Source organism: Bos indicus, chromosome 3, assembly GCF_029378745.1.
Source record: "Bos indicus isolate NIAB-ARS_2022 breed Sahiwal x Tharparkar chromosome 3, NIAB-ARS_B.indTharparkar_mat_pri_1.0, whole genome shotgun sequence".
NCBI classification, from domain to species: domain Eukaryota; kingdom Metazoa; phylum Chordata; class Mammalia; order Artiodactyla; family Bovidae; genus Bos; species Bos indicus.
In genome coordinates this window covers 30,548,919-30,566,740 of record NC_091762.1, presented here as the reverse complement: position 1 = coordinate 30,566,740, position 17,822 = coordinate 30,548,919, and the positions used below count along the sequence as shown (strand labels likewise).

Below are 17,822 nucleotides of genomic sequence, written 5' to 3'. Positions count from 1 at the left end.
ACTTGTGAGCATTTCCAAAAATGGGGCAGCAGAGGCCTTGAGTGCCCACTCAGTTCTTAATCTCTTCCCCCAGCCCTGGTGGAGGCACAGTTTCATACCATCTGAAGTGTAGGATACTCTTCTAGCCTTAATCTAACCCATAATTTCAAAATTAATGCTGACAAATTGACTCCGTCATCATTTATAAGACAGAGTTTCACATGATGGTTAACATCCCCTTTCAAGATAGATGTGCATGTAATTCATTCCAGTTTTTAAGAGACATCTCCCAGAATTCTTCTCAGATTTATTGTCAAATAACCATTCCAAATAATTGCATCTGATGCTGACTCAGGCCTGGTGGGGACAGTTGCCACCAGCACTGAACTCTGGCATCGATTTGTGACTTCCCAGCAGGAGAACCCCAGGGGTGGAAGCCCACAGGCCTGATTGCCCTCTTCGATTAATATTTAATAGAATGGCTGCCCCCACCCAGCCTGCCAGCCTGGATCGGTGCCACAAGTCAGTGTTTGGCCTTGCCACGCACGAGGGCGGTGAGGAAGACTTGGCAAAATTTTAATTAACTGAGATAAATAAACATACAGAGGAAGCGTGAGTCCATTAGCTGGCACCACCACCCAGGGAGGAAAGGCCTCACTAATCACACACCACAGCAGGTGAAAAGACCTGCAGACCAGCAGCATCCATTTACTTTCAAATTAAAAACCATTTTTTCAAAACGAATATGCGTGGGGATCTCTGTCATATTGTTTCTCCTGAAAAGCAGGAAAGCTGGGATATTAATGAGCAACTGTTTTCAATATTTCAGCCCAGGAAAGCTGAAAACATGAGTGCAGCAAAACAGGCTGGAAGGCCCTTCCCTTGGAGGGGAGAGAAAGGGGAGTTGTTCCAGAAGCCAAGCGGAGGCAATCAGAAATTGAGGATCCCACTCCGAGGGAAAACACAAGCAACACAGTCAGACCAGACTGGATCTGCTGAATTCAGATGTGGCAGAAAATCAGGTGCGGCAGAGGTATGTTGTTTGCTCAGAGTCGAGGAGTCAGCAAGGTTAGATTTTGGGTAGGCCTGCAATTCACCAACCTTGGTTTGGATTGCAAGATGAACAAGAGACAGGGTTGGAGCTTCAGTTTACAACATTCTAGAAGGATGATTTTATATAATTTTAGAACCATGTCAGAAAGAGGTACTTCATTTACTCATTATGTGCTCATATATTTATCACTTGGTGTGTAAAAGTCGGAGAAGGCAATGGCACCCCACTCCAGTACTCTTGCCTTGGAAAATCCCATGGACGGAGGAGCCTGGTAGGCTGCAGTCCATGGGGTCGCCAAGAGTCAGGCACGACTAAGTGACTTCACTTTCACTTTTCACTTTCATGCATTGGAGAAGGAAATGGCAACCCACTCCAGCGTTCTTGCCTGGAGAATCCCAGGGACAGAGGAGCCTAGTGGGCTGCCGTCTATGGGGTCGCACAGAGTCGGACACGACTGAAGCGACTTAGCAGCAGCAGCAGCAGTGTAACAAGTGCGTTAACGAAGTCTCTGTTCTTATGAAGCTTACGTTCCAGTTGGAGGAATTGAATGACAAAACCAGAAAAGATCATGTGGCAACTAAATGAAGAGACCTGAATGGCAAGAAAGAGTTGGCTGTGGCAAGATCTGGAGAGCATTCCAGGGAACAGAAGTGGAAGGTCCCCAGGGAGATGGGAGCTTGGTGTGTGGGAGGAAGGGCCAGTGTTGTCGAATGTTCGAAGCTCAATTAGAAAGGAGATGAGCAGTAGAGGAAAAGAATAGGCAGGGCAAGGTAAGGAGATTGGATTTTGTTCCAAGTGCAATTATTTATACTTAATTACATGACCACCTGATGCAAAAAACTGGCTCATTGGGAAAGACCCTGATGCTGGGAAAGATTGAAGGGCAGGAGGAGAAGGGGACGACACAGGATGAGATGGTTGGATGGCATTACCAACGTGATGGACATGAGTTTGAGCAAGCTCCAGGAGTTGGTGATGGACAGGGAAGCCTGGTGTGCTGCAGTCCATGGGCTCACAAAGAGTCAGACATGACTGAGCAACTGAGCCAAATTGACATGAAAACAGTCATTCCCACTGGATTACAAACTTCAAGAGAGCAGAGACTATATCTTTCCTATATGCTTACTCCATACCTCATTTGCATTCTAGGGCATGTACTGCTTGCCTTTTCTTCCTTCCTTTGTTGTTCCCTTTATTCCTTCCTTCCTTTCTCTTCCTCCTCCTTCCCCTTCCCCTTCTGCTGCTGCTGCTTTTCTCCTCCTTCCCCTCCTCCTCCTTCCTCTCCTCCTCCTCCTTCTTCCTCGTACTATTACAAGTATGTAAGATTTCTCTCCCCCATCTCCTACCAACTAAGTTGCAAACTACTTGATGGCTTGAGTCTGGTCCTCCTCTTCTGACGCTCCTATAGTGTGGTGGGCCAGCATCCAAGGTGACCTCCAGTGATCCTTGCCTCCCTTCATGGTCCTCTTTCACCCTGAGGCAGGGCTGTCCCTGTGTGTTGACAGGGTATGACATTCAAGGCTAGGCTAGGGCATAAAAGTCATTGCAGCATCTGACTTGGACTCTTGGTTTCTTGCCTGGGGGAGGCCAGCTGCCACGCCACAAGGGCACTCAAGCAGCAACATGGAGAGGCCCAGATGGAGAGGAACTGGGTCCCCCTGACAAGAGCCAGCAGCAATTCAGTAGTCAGGTGAGTGAGCCTCCTTGGAAGTGGATCCTCCTGCCCCAGCCAAGCCTTCAGATGATCGCAGCTCCAGCTGATGTATGACTGTAATCATGTGAGAGATCCTGGGCCGGAACTGCCCTACTGAGTCCTTCTCAAGTTCCTGACCAACAGAAACTGTGAGAGAGAATAAATGATGTGTTTTTTTTGTTTGTTTTTTTTTTTTAAGCCATTAAGCTTTGGGCAACTTGCCAGGCAGTGTTAGAGAACCAGGGTGCAGAGCGTAAAGTCATGCATGAAGTAGTGGGGTGAAAACACAGCTATGAGGAAGTCCCTTTTTCTGTGGGACAGAGGGTCAGGGAGCACTTGAAACAAGCGGAGAGCTAATGCTGTGCCTAAGGGCATCTAAGAGTCAGGTCTGAAAGAAGACCACTGATGAGACCACTCAAGAATAAATGTGGAAGGCAGAATCTGTCAGTTAATATCTCCTGCAAAAAAGACAAAAGCCAGGAGAGCCAACCAAAATACACCTGCAAGAATCTAGAACCTGTGGAACCTCCCGAAGTTTGTTGTTTTTGCCACTCTGGTCTAGTTTTACAGAGTGGAAAGCTCTTGAATGTTTGTTTAGGGCAGCACGTCACAAAGAGTCGGGGAGTGGGGAGAGACAGTGCCCCACCCAAAGCTACTTGGAGGCAGCTACCAGGAAGAGAGGCAAGTGAGTGAGGCCCTGGGACCTGCTGAGGGAATCAAGTTAGGACAGAGCCCTGCTGAGCCTGAGTCAGGTCCCCGGGGCTTAATAGTTGAAAGTCCCCTGAACATGCATATTGCACGGAGTGAGGATGTTTCATTAACCTCATGGGGCACAGGCACGGCTGTTTCCAAATCTGCCCTCTTCCTAAGACCCTTCTCCTTTGTCAGAGCTGGCACCTCACAGGTGAAAATGTGGAGTCATCAGTTAGCTGTGTGAGGCATGTGCCCAGCAAATTATTTCTCCTCCAACAACCCCCTCCTGACGCATTTGTCTGGCTGTTTATTTGTGTAATTAATTTGCATCGTGCAGTTGAAGTCTGTTGAATTATTTAAAAATAAATTTGATCTGGAATTCCCATGTATGAAGCCATTGAAAGCAGTGCTGTTGCGGTTAGGGTGGGGATGGGAGGGGGTGCTGGGGCCTGCCTCCCCCCAGTGTCCCCTTGCTTCCCAGGAGCCCTAGTGTTCTCAAGATAGTAACCTGACAGCCGTGGATCAAGGGTATTCTAGAGTCTGCCACATAGTCTTATAATGATCTGCCATTTGTGATTATTTATGCTGCTCTTTTCTTCCAGGACTGAAAATAAATAGATTAATCTTCCTCAGATACCATCTCATCACATACTTCCCATGCTTCACACCTCTGGTGGGATGTTGCTTCTCAGAAGTTAAAGTGTAGATCGTTTGCTTGGTTTTTGCCTCGGCTTCTGGTAACTGAGCTCCTTCTCCAGTCACACTCCCTCTTCACAGTCCTGTGTGTCCCCCTCTCCAGGCCCCCTGTTTGCAACTCCTCCCCCCATCCGCACGGGCACTGCTTAGACCCCATTGCCTGGAGATTTTCCCTCCCCGACTCCCCTCCATCTAGAGATTTCCTTCGTCAGCATTCTGTTAGCAAACACTATCTGGACCAGCTGTTGACCCTTAAATTACTACAGGTCAAGAGTCACAGAAACATGAGGGTGGTCAGGAGCCTGAGGGCTGGTCTAGTTCAAGCCCTTATTTCACAGATAAAGAGAATAAAGCCCAAGAGTTGAAGTAAGTTGCTCAAGGTCACACAGCTAATTAGTGCCAAAATCACACACAGAGTCCAGTTCTCCCAGGCTAGGCTCAATTCTGCAGGAGCCTCTTGAAGGCCGAGACTTGTGTTTTCTATTTCTTTGAATTCCCTACATGTAATAATGAATGTGTGTGTTCAATTACATCTGACTCTGTGACTCCATGGACTACAGCCCACCAGGCTCCTCTGTCCATGGGATTCTCCAGGCAAGAATACTGGAGTGGGTTGCCATTTCCTCCTCCAGGGGATCTTCCTGACCCAAGGATCAAACCCAAGTCTCCTGTGTCTCCTGTGTTGGCAGGCAGATTCTTTACCACTGAGCCACCTGGGAAGTAGCAGGTGTTTAGCTAGGCTTGGTGGCACTGTTGATTGGTGGTCAAGGACGCCTCTTCACCTTCCCAGTTAACCAGAAGCCAGCACTGAGGATGGAGGTTTAGTGGTCGTGAGTGCAGAAGAGAGTGTTTGTTACCCAAACTATAAGTGCCTTCATCTGGAGGGCACACATAAAAGAAGGGCAAAGAAGTGTCCCTGACCCTGAAACTGCATTTCTCTGAATGCTAACCTCCTGGTCTGTCAAATCAGGATAGGATAAGGAAAAATTTATGTAAAGCACTTGGCGAACCTCGGGCATCAGTAAATGTTTGGTATTTTTAACGAATCACACTATTCTTATTTCTCCCATTTTATTGTGACATTTTTCATACACATAGCAAAGTGGAAAGAATTTTACAGGGAACAGCTGTCTACTAGCCACCTAAACTCTACCATTAACATCTTACTAAAATTGCTTTCTCACGTATTTATCCATTTCTGTATCCATCCATGAATCCGTTTTATTTTAGTGGCACTTTTCACTGTAATTTGTAGACGGCAGAACACTTTTCCCTAAATACTTCAGCATGCATATCATTACTAAAGCTTGGTCTTTGTTTAGATTTTTCATTTGATGTAAAATTTAGATACAATGGCATGCCCAGATCTTAAGGGTACTTTTGCTGAGTTTTGACAAATGTGAGTGCCTGTGTAATCCGAACTCCCATCAAGATGCAGAGAGCATTTCCATCATTATAGAAAGTTCCCTCGCATCCCTTCCCATCTTTCCCCAACCCCCAGAGGCAAGCGTTGTCTGGACTTTTTCCCACCACAGACCACCTGTTAGAGAGCATAATACTAATGGAACCTGTAGTGTGCACTCTTTCATATAAGGCTTCTTTCACTCAGCATAATGTTTCTGAAACCCATCCCTGATGACGTGTGATTAGTGGCCCATCTTTTTTGCTGTCAAATAGTGTTCCATTGTATGAATATACTACTGTTTATTTATCCACTATCCTGCTATGAGGTTTTAATAAATGCTAGCAAGCTCCATTCTTTCCTTACAGTGGCTCATTTTCAATGAAATCAACCACCATAAAACTCAGCTTGAAGAGAATTGGCATTTCTAAGATAGAAAAGGCCCTGGGATAGTGGGAAAAGACACTTCTCACAATGAGTCTTCAGCTAATTCTTTCCTGGCGTAAATCAGCACATAGATTGAGCATCATTTTGGTTGAAGAGTCTATTTTAATTTCATCCCAGGAGATCTCTCATCCTGTCTTATTCTTATTCAGTGCATTTTTCCTAGCTTCCTCCACCATGAAATGAGTTGGAGCCAATTAAGAGCCTTCTGCTTCCTCATCAGTGATATTTATGACTATGGAAATATTTATGATGCATGGAGACGGTTTGGGTCAGAGAGGAGATCAAGATTTTGCTGTCCTTACAAATGGGATTTGTCTCCTGCCTACTTTTGTCAGGGTTGTAAAAAGGAAGAGTGGGAATCATATAGTTTAGGGTTGCCTTTTTTTCCCCCCGCTTCTAACCTTTGCATTCAGGCTGTGGATTAAATGCTTTTTTATTACTGACCTCTGTGCTTGGAATGAAAGAGACATTTTGGTTTTCTGGGCTCATTGGTAGTGTTGTTTAGTGTTATCTCCTTTTTCTGAGCCTGCCCTCAAATGCCCTGTCTAGGCTAGAGCTATAATGTTCTAGGGTAGACATTTAAAATCTAATGACAGAAATCCTGCATTCTATAAGAGGCTCAAGAGCTTCTGACATCCATCAAAATGACTCTGCATAAATAAAGAGTCAGAGTTATTTCATGTTTTTGGCAAACTTGCTAGGGAAGCCATCCCTTCACTGCAAAATATACATTTTTTCCCACCCTCCCTGCATGCTATCATTCCTGTCTTCCAGGAATGTTTGTTTCTTGACCAAGTCCAAGAGCCCCCACCTGGAGCTCATGTTCTCCTATCCAGACCTGGCTTGCCTGCATCTTCAAACACTCCACTGCAAACAGTTCTTCCACCTCTGCCAACAAACTGTTTCTGTCTCCCCTATATATTCATATATATTTATAAAAATAAATATACATATTGATTACACATTTTTATAAATAGATATATTTAAGGAATGCCTCCTTTGTGCCAAGCTGCCCTTTCATGGGACTGCCCTCTCTTTCCTTCACTTCTGAAATTCTTGGAAACTGCACTTGCTGCCTTACTTTGCTGACTTGCTGGCTTCTTGCAGCATGGCCCACCCTCGGCACTGTACCACGAGGACCCAGAAGGCACCTTCAACTCCTCAGCTGACCTGTGGAGCAGCCCCTCTTCACTCCTGCGTGCTCTGGTCCTGGTGACCTGTCCCCTCCCTGCCGACTTCTGTGAGTCAGCAACATTCCCATGAACTCCCCCAAGCCTGTCATCCTGTCTTTTCCTCAGTTGGGCATTATATTTCCTCCCACATCCTGATGGTGGTCATTTTTTCAAACAATGCCATAGCTTCTCCCACCAGTGTCAGCTCTCCTGTGGGTAGCTGCATCCCAAATCTGTGTCAGGCTCCAAACTCCTCTCTCCTCCTCAGACCCACATTCCACGTTGATCTCCAGATGCCTCTTCCTGAGTCACCTTACACCTAAATTTCACCTTGTTGTGGTTCTGTCGCCCAGTTGTGTCCAACTCTTTGTGATCCCATGGACTGCAGCGCACCATGCCTCCCTTCACAGATCACCGCCTTGTCATGGCAAAGGGGCTTGTGTAACCCAATGAAGCTATGAGCCATGCCGTGTAGGGCTACCCAAGACAGATAGGTTATAGTGGAGAGCTCTGACAAAACCTGATCCACTGGAGGAGGGAATGGCAAACCACCCTAGTATACTTGTCAGGAGAACCTCCTGAACTGTATACAAGGACGAACTTCACCTTCAGTTCAGTCAGTTCAGTCGCTCAGTTGTGTCCGACTCTGTGCGACCCCACAGATGGCAGCCCACCAGGCTCCCCCGTCCCTGGGATTCTCCAGGCAAGAACACTGGAGTGGGTTGCCATTTCCTTCTCCAATGCGTGAAAGTGAAGTTGCTCAGTCATATCCGACTCTTAGCGACCCCATGGATTGCAGCCTACCAGGCTCCTCCATCCATGGGATTCTCCAGGCAAGAGTACTGGAGTGGGGTGCCATTGCCTTCTCCATAAAGAGGTATAAAACATGGGTTCTGCCCTCTGGGAGCTTATGATTTACTCAGAGACACACAAGCAGGTTTGGAAATGTTCTAGAACAAACCCTCAGAGTTAATATGAAAAGTGATGCTATAACAAGAGTCACACCATATGACAAAATACTACATGAGCCATCGTTGCTCAGAGTGGGGAGAGGCTGAGGGCATAGCGATCTGCTGACCTGGGCTCAGCACGTCCAGGAGGGAGGGACAGAGAGGATGTAAAGAGCTGGGCTAGGACCATTCAGGACATTCTTTCCACCTGCATTCAACCACACAGGTCACAGTGCTTCTTAACCTGAGGTGGTACAGCTTACCCTGAAGTAGTACTGCGCCCTAGGAAGATTTTGGAGTTTTTTTTTTTTTTTTTTTTTTTAATTGTCACAATGACTGAAAGGTGCTATTAGCCTTTAGTACCTGGAAATCAGAAATGATAAATGTCCTGCTATGAGTAGGTTAGTCTCATGCAAAGATTTGTCCCTCAGTAGTGCCAAGGTTGAAAAACACATGCAATGCAATGGGGAATTGACTCCTCCTCACTCCTCCTTGCCCCCTCCATCTTTCCAAGATGACAAAAGAGGGGGAGGTTTACCCTACCCCGCCCCCACCTTGGCTTGACTTTGTCAAGTCAAACTAGTAAAACCCACATAGAGTGAATGGAATTATTCTGCATCATGGAAACCATCGCCCAACAGAGGAAATACATGCCTGGGATCCTACTAAACTGAGAAACAGGAAGAAACATAAGTACAGCTGTAATGAGTTTATTCATATTTTTGCAGGCAAAACATCTAGAAGAAAGTTGCTTTTAAAATTTTTAGCAATTGTTAGATCAAAAAATAAAATGTTATTTTTATTTTCATGTGAAGTCAGTCCTTGTGTACTTAGCAGTGCTTAGGGCCAATGAAGACATTAATTGGGCCCAAGGAGTGTTGCACATGAATATTATACATATATGACTGAGGAGTTGTCATATATGAATGGGAAATAATTGTGATGCTGATGAGATGCTTCTCTAAGATTTAAGACTAAATCTGTAGCCTAATCAATGGTCTAGCAGAAAACGACAGTCCAATTGGTTGGTCTGTTGGTCGACAGAAAGCTACCCAGTAACCACTAGGTCCCAGGCACCGGGGTAGGTGCTGGAATAAAGCAAGAACGGGGCAACATCCTTGCCCCCCGGGGGTGGGGAGGGAGGAACAGACAAATACCAGAGACTGAGACACATGCCAACTGAGCTATCAAAAGATGTGTGCTCCTTGGAAGAAAAGCTCTGACCAGCCTAGACAGCATATTAAAAAGCAGAGACATTACTTTGTCAACAAAGGTCCATCTAGTCAAAGCTACAGTTTTTCCAGTAGTCATTTATGGATATGAGCTGGACTAGAAAGAAAGCTGAGCACCAAAGAATTGATGCTTTTGAACTGTGGTGTTGGAGAAGACTCTTGAGAGTCCCTTGGACTGCAGAGAGATCCAACCAGTCAATCCTAAGGGAGATCAGTCCTGAATATTCATTGGAAAGACTGATGCTGAAGCTGAAACTCCAATACTTTGGCCACCTGATGCAAAGAACCAGGTCATTGGAAAAGACCCTGATGAGAAAGGAGATGAGAAGTAGAGGAAAAGAATAGGCAGGGGAAAGGTAAGAAGATTGGATTCTGTTCCAAGTACAATTATTTATACTTATTTACATGACCACCTGATGCAAAAACTGACTCATTGGAAAAGACCCTGATACTGGGAAAGATTGAAGGGCAGGAGGAGAAGGGGACGCCAGAGGAAGAGATGGTTGGATGGCATCACCGATTCAATGGACATGTGTTTCAGCAAGCTCCAGGAGCTGGTGATGGACAGGGAAACCTGGCGTGCTGCAGTCCATGGGGTTGCAAAAAGTCAGACATGACTAAGCGACTGACCTTGACACATACACCTTGATAGACATGAAGGTTACAGGTCAGCAGGGAGCCTAGAGGATGGTGAGTCTGAGAACAGCAATTGGGCAGGTGTAGTCTGACCTCTCAGGGAGGCAGGAAGGGGCCTTGGCCACTAGTCATTTGATGACTGGCTCCCCAGGTCTCCCCAGTGATGGAGGAAAGCCCCAGGGACTGAACAGGGCAGGGACGGGCAGTGCTAGGGAAGTCCTGAGAGTCAGAGCCATGAATCAGAGATGAATTTCACACTGCGGGAGGAAACTGGACTTGACATGGGACAAAGTGCACAGGAAGATGATGGTTGGTCACCAGGAAAAGAGTTGAAGGTATGATCTTGGCCTTATTTGGCTGCCGGGCTTATGGGGATGTGGTCTGATTCAAAAGCTCTTACCAAGGTGTGGATGAGACATGCGGAAACCAAGAGATGTTGGGGTGATTCTGCCACAGGTCAGTGGAGCTGTAACCTCCCTAAGTCCTAATTGAAGGGGAGGGAAGTGAATACTGAAACCAGGGAGGGGGAAAGTAGAGATGAGAAGGCTGTCCCGAGAGAGACTGAAGGGTATAACTAGCCTGGGTCCTTCTCTCAGGGAGGCCACAGGGATTAAATACTGTGACCTTTTCCCCCTGACCTCCAGTCTTCTGTCAGCTCCCATTGGCTGAACCCAACGAGAAGTCAGAGAAAAAAGAGCAGGATCCGAGGAGTGAATGAAGATATGGAACCCAGTGTGACCAGTAGGACACAGGCAGCCCTGATACTGGAAAGAAACCTTCCACCAAAAACAAGAGACTGGTTAGCTTCCTGAAGGAAGAGGAACTAGGAACAATCGTGGCTCCAGCCCCTGTTGTGATTCTTCTACCTTGCTGATCTAACTGCCTCAGGTACCATAACCTTCCTCTAGGGATCTCTCTATGTCTCCCATCCCCACTGTCACTGCCTCTGGCCACCACCTTCCCTTGCATTTCTCCAAGTTTCCTGCTTGGTCTTCCTGCCTTAGCCCCTATCCAGTCCCCTCTTCACCTGGCAACCAAATCTTTCTAATGTACTGATCTGAGCATGTCATTTCCTTTGCTAAAACCACCTCACCAACATAAAGTCCAAACATCTTACCATGACTTATGAGGCTCTATCATGATCTGGCTCTGGTTTACATGTCCAGCCTCATTTCTTGCCGGTTCTACTTTTCCATCTTCCCTCAGCCAAACTTTCCTTCCTAAATCTAGCATGCTATCTGTCCAGCCATACAGAACTGCTTTCTAATCTCTAATCCCAGGGCCTTTGCACATGCTGTTTCTTCTCCTGAAAGCCAGGAAGTCAATTTTAACCCAACTTTTGCTTATTCCTCATTACTTCATTCCAGCTGCCCTTGGCAAGGGTTCAGCGCCTCTCCTGTGTGCTCCTATAGCACTATGGCCCTGCACAAATTGTAGCATTTATTTTAAAAGTTAATTCAAGAGATATTTACTGAATACCTGTCATACATCAAACCCTTACCATCCCAGAACGATGAGTAAAGACTCATGCTGTTCTTTCTGCTTGCCATGTTCTTTTTAAAAAATTCTTCGTTTGACCAACTCTTTTTTAAAAGTTATTTATTTATTTTATTTTTGGTTGCTCTGAGTCTGTTGCTGTGCATGGGGTCTCTCTAATTGCAGTGAGCAGGGGCTGGTCTTCGTTGCGGTGTGTGGGCTTCTCATTGTGGAGGCTTCTCTCGTTGCGGAGCACAGGCTTCAGGCACATGGTCTTCGGTAGTTGCAGCCCGCGGGCTCCAGGAGCTGTGGTACACTGGCTTAGTTGCTCCACAGCGTGTGGAATCTTCCTGGACCAGGGGTTGAACCTATGTTTCCTGCCTGGCAGGCAGATTCCTGTCTACTGTCCCACCAGGGAAGTCCATCTGAACCACTCCTAACCTTTGGGTCTCAGCTAAAATATTTCCTATGAAAACTTTGCTTCCTTATTCTCTCTCACAGCATGCTGTGTGATTTAGCTTACTCGACAGTGCTGTCTCCCTCTCCACACCCAGGAAGATGCTGTATCTGCTCCATCGCCCACCGTGCGCCTGCCCAGCCCTAGCTCTGAACCGGGTACTCAGTGGGCATTGGTCACACACGTGTGGAGCAAGGGAAGGCAACTGTGCTCTCTCATCAGACTATGAAAGGGAGTAAACCATGACTGGATGCTCCAGGGATGTCTGTGGGACCTGAAACTTAAGACAATTTGAAGGACCCTCTTTAAGAAAAATAAAAAATTACAAATCCAAAATTGGGTGTGAAAGTGGATATTTGCTTAGATTGAGAAAAATGACAACAAACTGTAGGACTCTTTTTTTTTTTTTTTTTTGGTTGTCAAATGATCCTTTATTTTTCTTTTTCCTTTGCAGTTCTTAACTAGCGGGGCACTCCACTGTGCCACTGTTGATATCATCTATGATGTCGTGAGGGTGGTGGCCTACGGACTGGGTGGTCCCCAGGATCTCTTTAATGGTTCCAGAAAGTTCTCTAGCTAGAGACCGATGCCACATCTGCAGGGCAGTGTTGATGATCTCATCAAAAGTGATGTTTCCACTGTGCTTAATGTTTTTCTGCTTCTTTCTGTCCCTTGGTGGTTCCTTGAGGGCTTTGATGATCAGGGCAGAAGCAGAAGGTACCACCTGAATCTGGGCTTGTCTGTTCTGAATGGTCAGTTTCACTGTAATCCTCAGACCCTTCCAATCACCAGTTGCCTTGGCGATGTCATCACCGACTTTTTTTGGAGACAGACCCAGAGGGCCGATCTTGGGGGCCAGGGCAGACGTGGCACCGACTTCCCCACTGGTGCACCTCAGGTACACGACATTGATCTCGTTGGGGTCGAATTTAGGCGGCATGGTGGAGGCAGCTGGTGTCGGATGAACCTGGATTTGGGACAACTGAAGAAAGTTGCACCTTTGCCTCCTCCCAGCCGAAAGCTGAAAGCTGTAGGACTCTTGAAGTTGAAATATTTCACAAATATCACAAGATACGGAAAAGTAATACAATGTTTTTATTAATTGCCTAGCACACTGCTGCAATACTTTTCTTCCTCTGCAGTTTTTGTTTGAATACTCTTTTCTCACCTCTTTATATAACAACAGTTTTGTCATCTTTTCTATATAGAAAAAGGAAAGTGAATTAAGTCTTTCCTCCAGCATAATAAAAATAAGATTTATTATTGATGATTGGGATGCATAAAACATGTGACTTCACAACCAGACATACTGGCTGTTTGTAGGGCTGCTACAGTTTACAAACATATTCTGATAAGTCCTATTTGGCATAATTGTCACCAAAAAAGAAAAAAGGTATAGGATAGAATTGCATCACTGTATTATTACTGAATATTCCTAGTATATATGACTTGGTGTCTGTGAGAACTGAATCCTGCATTTAGAATTTTACACATAGAAGATTTTCCCATAGACTAGCTTTTGGCTCTGTACAATTCAAATCTTGTTTCTCCTCCACTACCCACATACTTCCACTGCCAGTTTCTGTAGGATGTATTCAAATCTGATACGAACTCTGGCCCTGCTCCTTAGTGCCACATGCCAGAGGAGAAGATACCATGGGCAATAGGAGGGTTCCTGGCAGCTACTTCCACACTGAGATGGCTAGAGAAGTTTATTTAAAAAGTGGCTGCAGGACTTCCCTGGTGGTCCAGTGGTAAAGAGTCTGCCTGCCAGTGCTGGAGACATGGGTATGATTCCTGATCTGGGAAGATCCCACATGTCGAGGAACAACTAAGCACCTGCGCCCCAACGACAGAGCCCATGCTCCACAGCAAGAGAAGCCACTGCAACGAGAAGCTCATGCGCTAGAACGAGAGAGCAGCCCCAGCTCCCCGCAGCTGGAGAGAGCCCATGAGCAGCATGAAGACCCAGTGCAGCCAAAAAAATCATAGCAAAGAAATAACGTTTTTAAAAAGTGACTGCAAACCACCTAATACACCCCCGCAGAATGCAAACCTAGTCGTATCCCCTACTTACTTGCCCTTGGCCAGATCCCGTCAATGCCACTTCGTTGATGCTCTACCCTGGGGGAAGTGTGACAGAGTCTAAGCAGAAAGAGACCGCATTCCTAACTGAGTGTGGTTAAACTAACTTACTTTTTCAAAGTTGACCAAAACGTGAACAGCATTGCTAGCATCCCTTTCAGGACTTGTGCTGACGGGATGCCCTAAAGCTTAAGCTTCCTTCACGTCATGGTAAGTTTGTATCTTGGTTGTTATTGCATGTTGCCCCGGCACCTCTCCTGGCCCAGAGTACAGTGGTCCCCCTAATCTTTTTGTTTTCTACAGTTTCAGTTACCCTGTAGTCAGCCATGTCAGAAAACATCAAATGGGAAATTTCAGAAATAACAATTCATAAGTTTAAAATTACACGCTATTCTTAGTAGCCGAAGAATTGATGCTTTTGAACTGTGGTGTTGGAGAAGACTCTTGAGAGTCCCTTGGTCTGCAAGGAGATCCAACCAGTCCATCCTAAAGGAAATCAAACTTGAACATCCATTGGAAGGACTGATGCTGAAGCTGAAGCTTCAATACTCTGGTCACCTGATGCGAAGAAATGATTCATTAGAAAAGACCCTGATGCTGGGAAAGACTGAAGGCAGAAGGATAAGGGGATGACAGAGGATGAGATGGTTGGGTGGCATCACCAACTCGATGGACATGAGTCTGAGCAAGCTCCAGGAGTTGATGATGGGCAGGGAAGCCTAGTGTGCTGCAGTCCATGGGGTCGCAAAGTCGGACATGACTGAGCGACCCAACTGAACTGAATAGTGTGATGAAATCTGAGTGTCCTGCTTCATCCCACCTCCTCCCACTGAGACGTGAATCATCCTTTCATTCAGGATATCTCTCCCATTAGCATTTAGTGGCCATCTCAGTTACTAGCATGACCATCATAATATTGTGGTACTTGTGTTTGAGTCACCTTTGTTTTACTTAATAATGGCCCCAAAGTGCAAGAGTTGTGATGCTGGCAATTCGGACACGCCAAAGAGAAGTCACAAAACGCTTTCTTTCAGTGAAAAGGTGAAAGTTCTACATTTAATAAGGAAAGAAAAAAATCCTATGCTGAGGTTGCTAAGATCTATGGTAAGAATGAAACTTCTGTCTGTGAAATTGTGAAGAGGAAGAGAAATTCATGCTAATTTTTTTTGTTTATTTTGTATTGGGGTATCGCCAATTAACAATGTTGTGATAGTTTCAGATGAAGAGTGAAGGGACTCAGCATATACATGTACCTAATCTCCCCTAAATTCCCCTTCCATCCAGACTGCCACACAACACTGAGAAGTTTGTGCTAGCTTTGTCGAAGCTCAGACTGCAAAAGTTAATGCCACAGTGTGTGATAAGTGCTTAGTTCAAATGGAAAAGGCATTAAATTTGTGCCATAAGATATTTTGAGAGTGAGAGAGAGGGAGAGAACATGTTTATATAACTTTTATTCTAATATATTGTTATAATTGTTCCATCTCTTACTGTGCTAATTCATAAATTAAGCTCTTTCACAGGTATGCATGTATAAGGAAAAACAGTGTATATAGGAGACTACAGTCTCAGTCATCCACTGGGTGTCCTGCAACATATCCCCTTGGGTAAGGGGGACTGTGGTAGTTTGCTTAATAAATACAGGCTGAGTGAGAAAAAGTGTTGCTTGGCCTCATTATCCAGGAGATATTCTTTTCCCCAGTAGATCTCATTGCCTTGATTTAAAGCTGGTGCTCAAGAAATAGTTCAGTAGAGTTGTTGGAGGCCATGGGAGGGGGGAAGAGGGGATCGCTAGGCAGGGTGAGTTTCCCATCCCCTCCTCACTGGGCAAAGAAGCCAATGCCAACACACCATCTGCCCTCATTAGCGGCCACGCTGCCCTGGCTGCCCTCTCTGGGTAATTCTAATTGGCTCCAATCAAGGAGAGCCGAGTCCAGGCTTTATTAACACTGACAGCAGCTCCTCTGTTAGAATCGCAGGTAGAAAGGTCACATTGGAAACACCATTTCCGAACGCAGAGTAATTACGGACAGAACTCAGTCTGGCTTTCACAGCTATGCTGAAGAATCTGTATTTATCCAGCCCTGCTGCTGGGGGCCTTCTGTGTCCTGCTTCTATTTTCTTCCTTGCTGTGAGGAAGGTTGGCCTTACGAGTCACACCTAAGTTTTTTCTTCATGGCTGAAGGTCCAGCAAACAAAAGCAGTCTGGATCCCCAAGGGGCTCCACGGGGTTCCACTGCTGAAGAATCCGAGTCTAAAATCCCAGGGAAAGGAGAATGGGCTGCACTTCTAGACAAAAGATGAAGAATCCGAGTCTAAAATCCCAGGGAAAGGAGAATGGGCTGCACTTCTAGACAAAAGATGAAGAATCCGAGTCTAAAACCCCAGGGAAAGGAGAATGGGCTGCACTTCTAGACAAAAGATGGCAGGTCGTTGGTGCTTGTGTGCTAAGCAGCTTCAGTCGCGTCTGACTCGCTGTGATCTTGTGGACTGTAGCCCGCCAGGCTCCTCTGTCCATGGGGTTCTCCAGGCCAGAATACTGGAGTGGGTTCCCATGCCCTCCCCCAGGGGATCTTCCTGACTCCGGGATTGAAGCTGCATCTCTTGTTTCTCCTGCACTGGCAGGAGGATTCTTGACCACTAGCACCACCTTTACATGTATTGGTGTATGAGAACCAAGGACACTTCACACTTTCCTGCAGCTGCTTAGTATGTGCAGCTCATCTGCGACACTTAGGTGAAATCTTCCCTGATCCTCAGGCAGTGAGTCGCTCCTCTCTTTGTGCTCCCACAGCATCTGGCTCATGTCTCGATTACAGGACTCGTCCCACTGTATTTTATTTATTTGCTTAGCCATCTGTCTTTCAAGATGGACTGCCAACTCCTTGAGGGCACTGACAAAATCATTCGTATTTATATTCTTGGTTTATTCCCTAGCTCAGGCCCTGGCACTTGGTAAATATTTATTGTATGATTCTCCAAATGAAGGGAGTGGAAGACTGATAATATTGTGAACCAGTGTGGGCATAGAGTTGTACAGTAGAAACAGCATGTCAGAGTGGTTAATTTGGGCCTTTGGTGTCAAACTGGTTTAGATTCCAGCTCCACCACTATGTTAATTAGGATTAGGTTTGGCTGTAAATGACAGAAAACCCAAAATAATGGTGGTTTAATCAAGCTGGGTGTTTATTTCTCCTTCATGTAAAAGTTGAGATGTGGTTACCTCAAGATGGCTGAGTGGACTTGGCTCCATGGAGTCCGTGGAAACCCAGGCTCCTTCTACCTCGTGGCTCTGCTATTTGTGGCCTTGGTCATGTCACGGCTCAAGCTGGCACCCTTCCAGCTCCAGCTCTCAGGTCAGCATTCCACCAGCAGGAAGGAGGAAAGAAGACTGACATTTCCAGGAAGTTGCACAGAGCATCTTTTATACTTTTTATTTTGTACTGGGGTATAGCCAATTAACAAACAATATTGTGACAGTTTCAGGTGAACAGCGAAGGGACCTAGCCATACATGCACATGTATCCATTCTCTCCCAGACTCCCCTCCCATCCAGGCCACCATACAACAGTGAAGAGAGTTCCCTATGCTGTACAGTAGGTCCTTGTGTACAAAGCATTTTTGCTTACATCTTGTTATCCATGATTTAGTCACATGGACTTGAATAGCTTCAACAAAATCTAGCAAATAAATATAGTCTTGATTCTAGAAGGCCACATATTCAGCTAATAATGGGAATCTATTATTCTACAAGGAGAAAATGGATTTTAGAGGATGTGGTTGTTTAGTCGCTAAGTTCATGTCTGACTCTTTGCAGCTCCATAGACTATAGCCTGCCAGGCTCCTCTGT

General features: G+C 45.9%; 1 protein-coding gene across 1 annotated transcript; it reads right to left on the bottom strand.

Moving 5' to 3' along the window:
- Positions 1–12,329: 12,329 nt before the first annotated feature.
- LOC109557032 (large ribosomal subunit protein uL11-like) lies at positions 12,330–12,881 on the bottom strand. Its single transcript, XM_070780871.1, has one exon. It carries the CDS (start codon positions 12,825–12,827, stop codon positions 12,345–12,347), a length of 483 nt encoding a protein of 160 aa, XP_070636972.1. The 5' UTR covers positions 12,828–12,881; the 3' UTR covers positions 12,330–12,344.
- Positions 12,882–17,822: the final 4,941 nt, after the last annotated feature.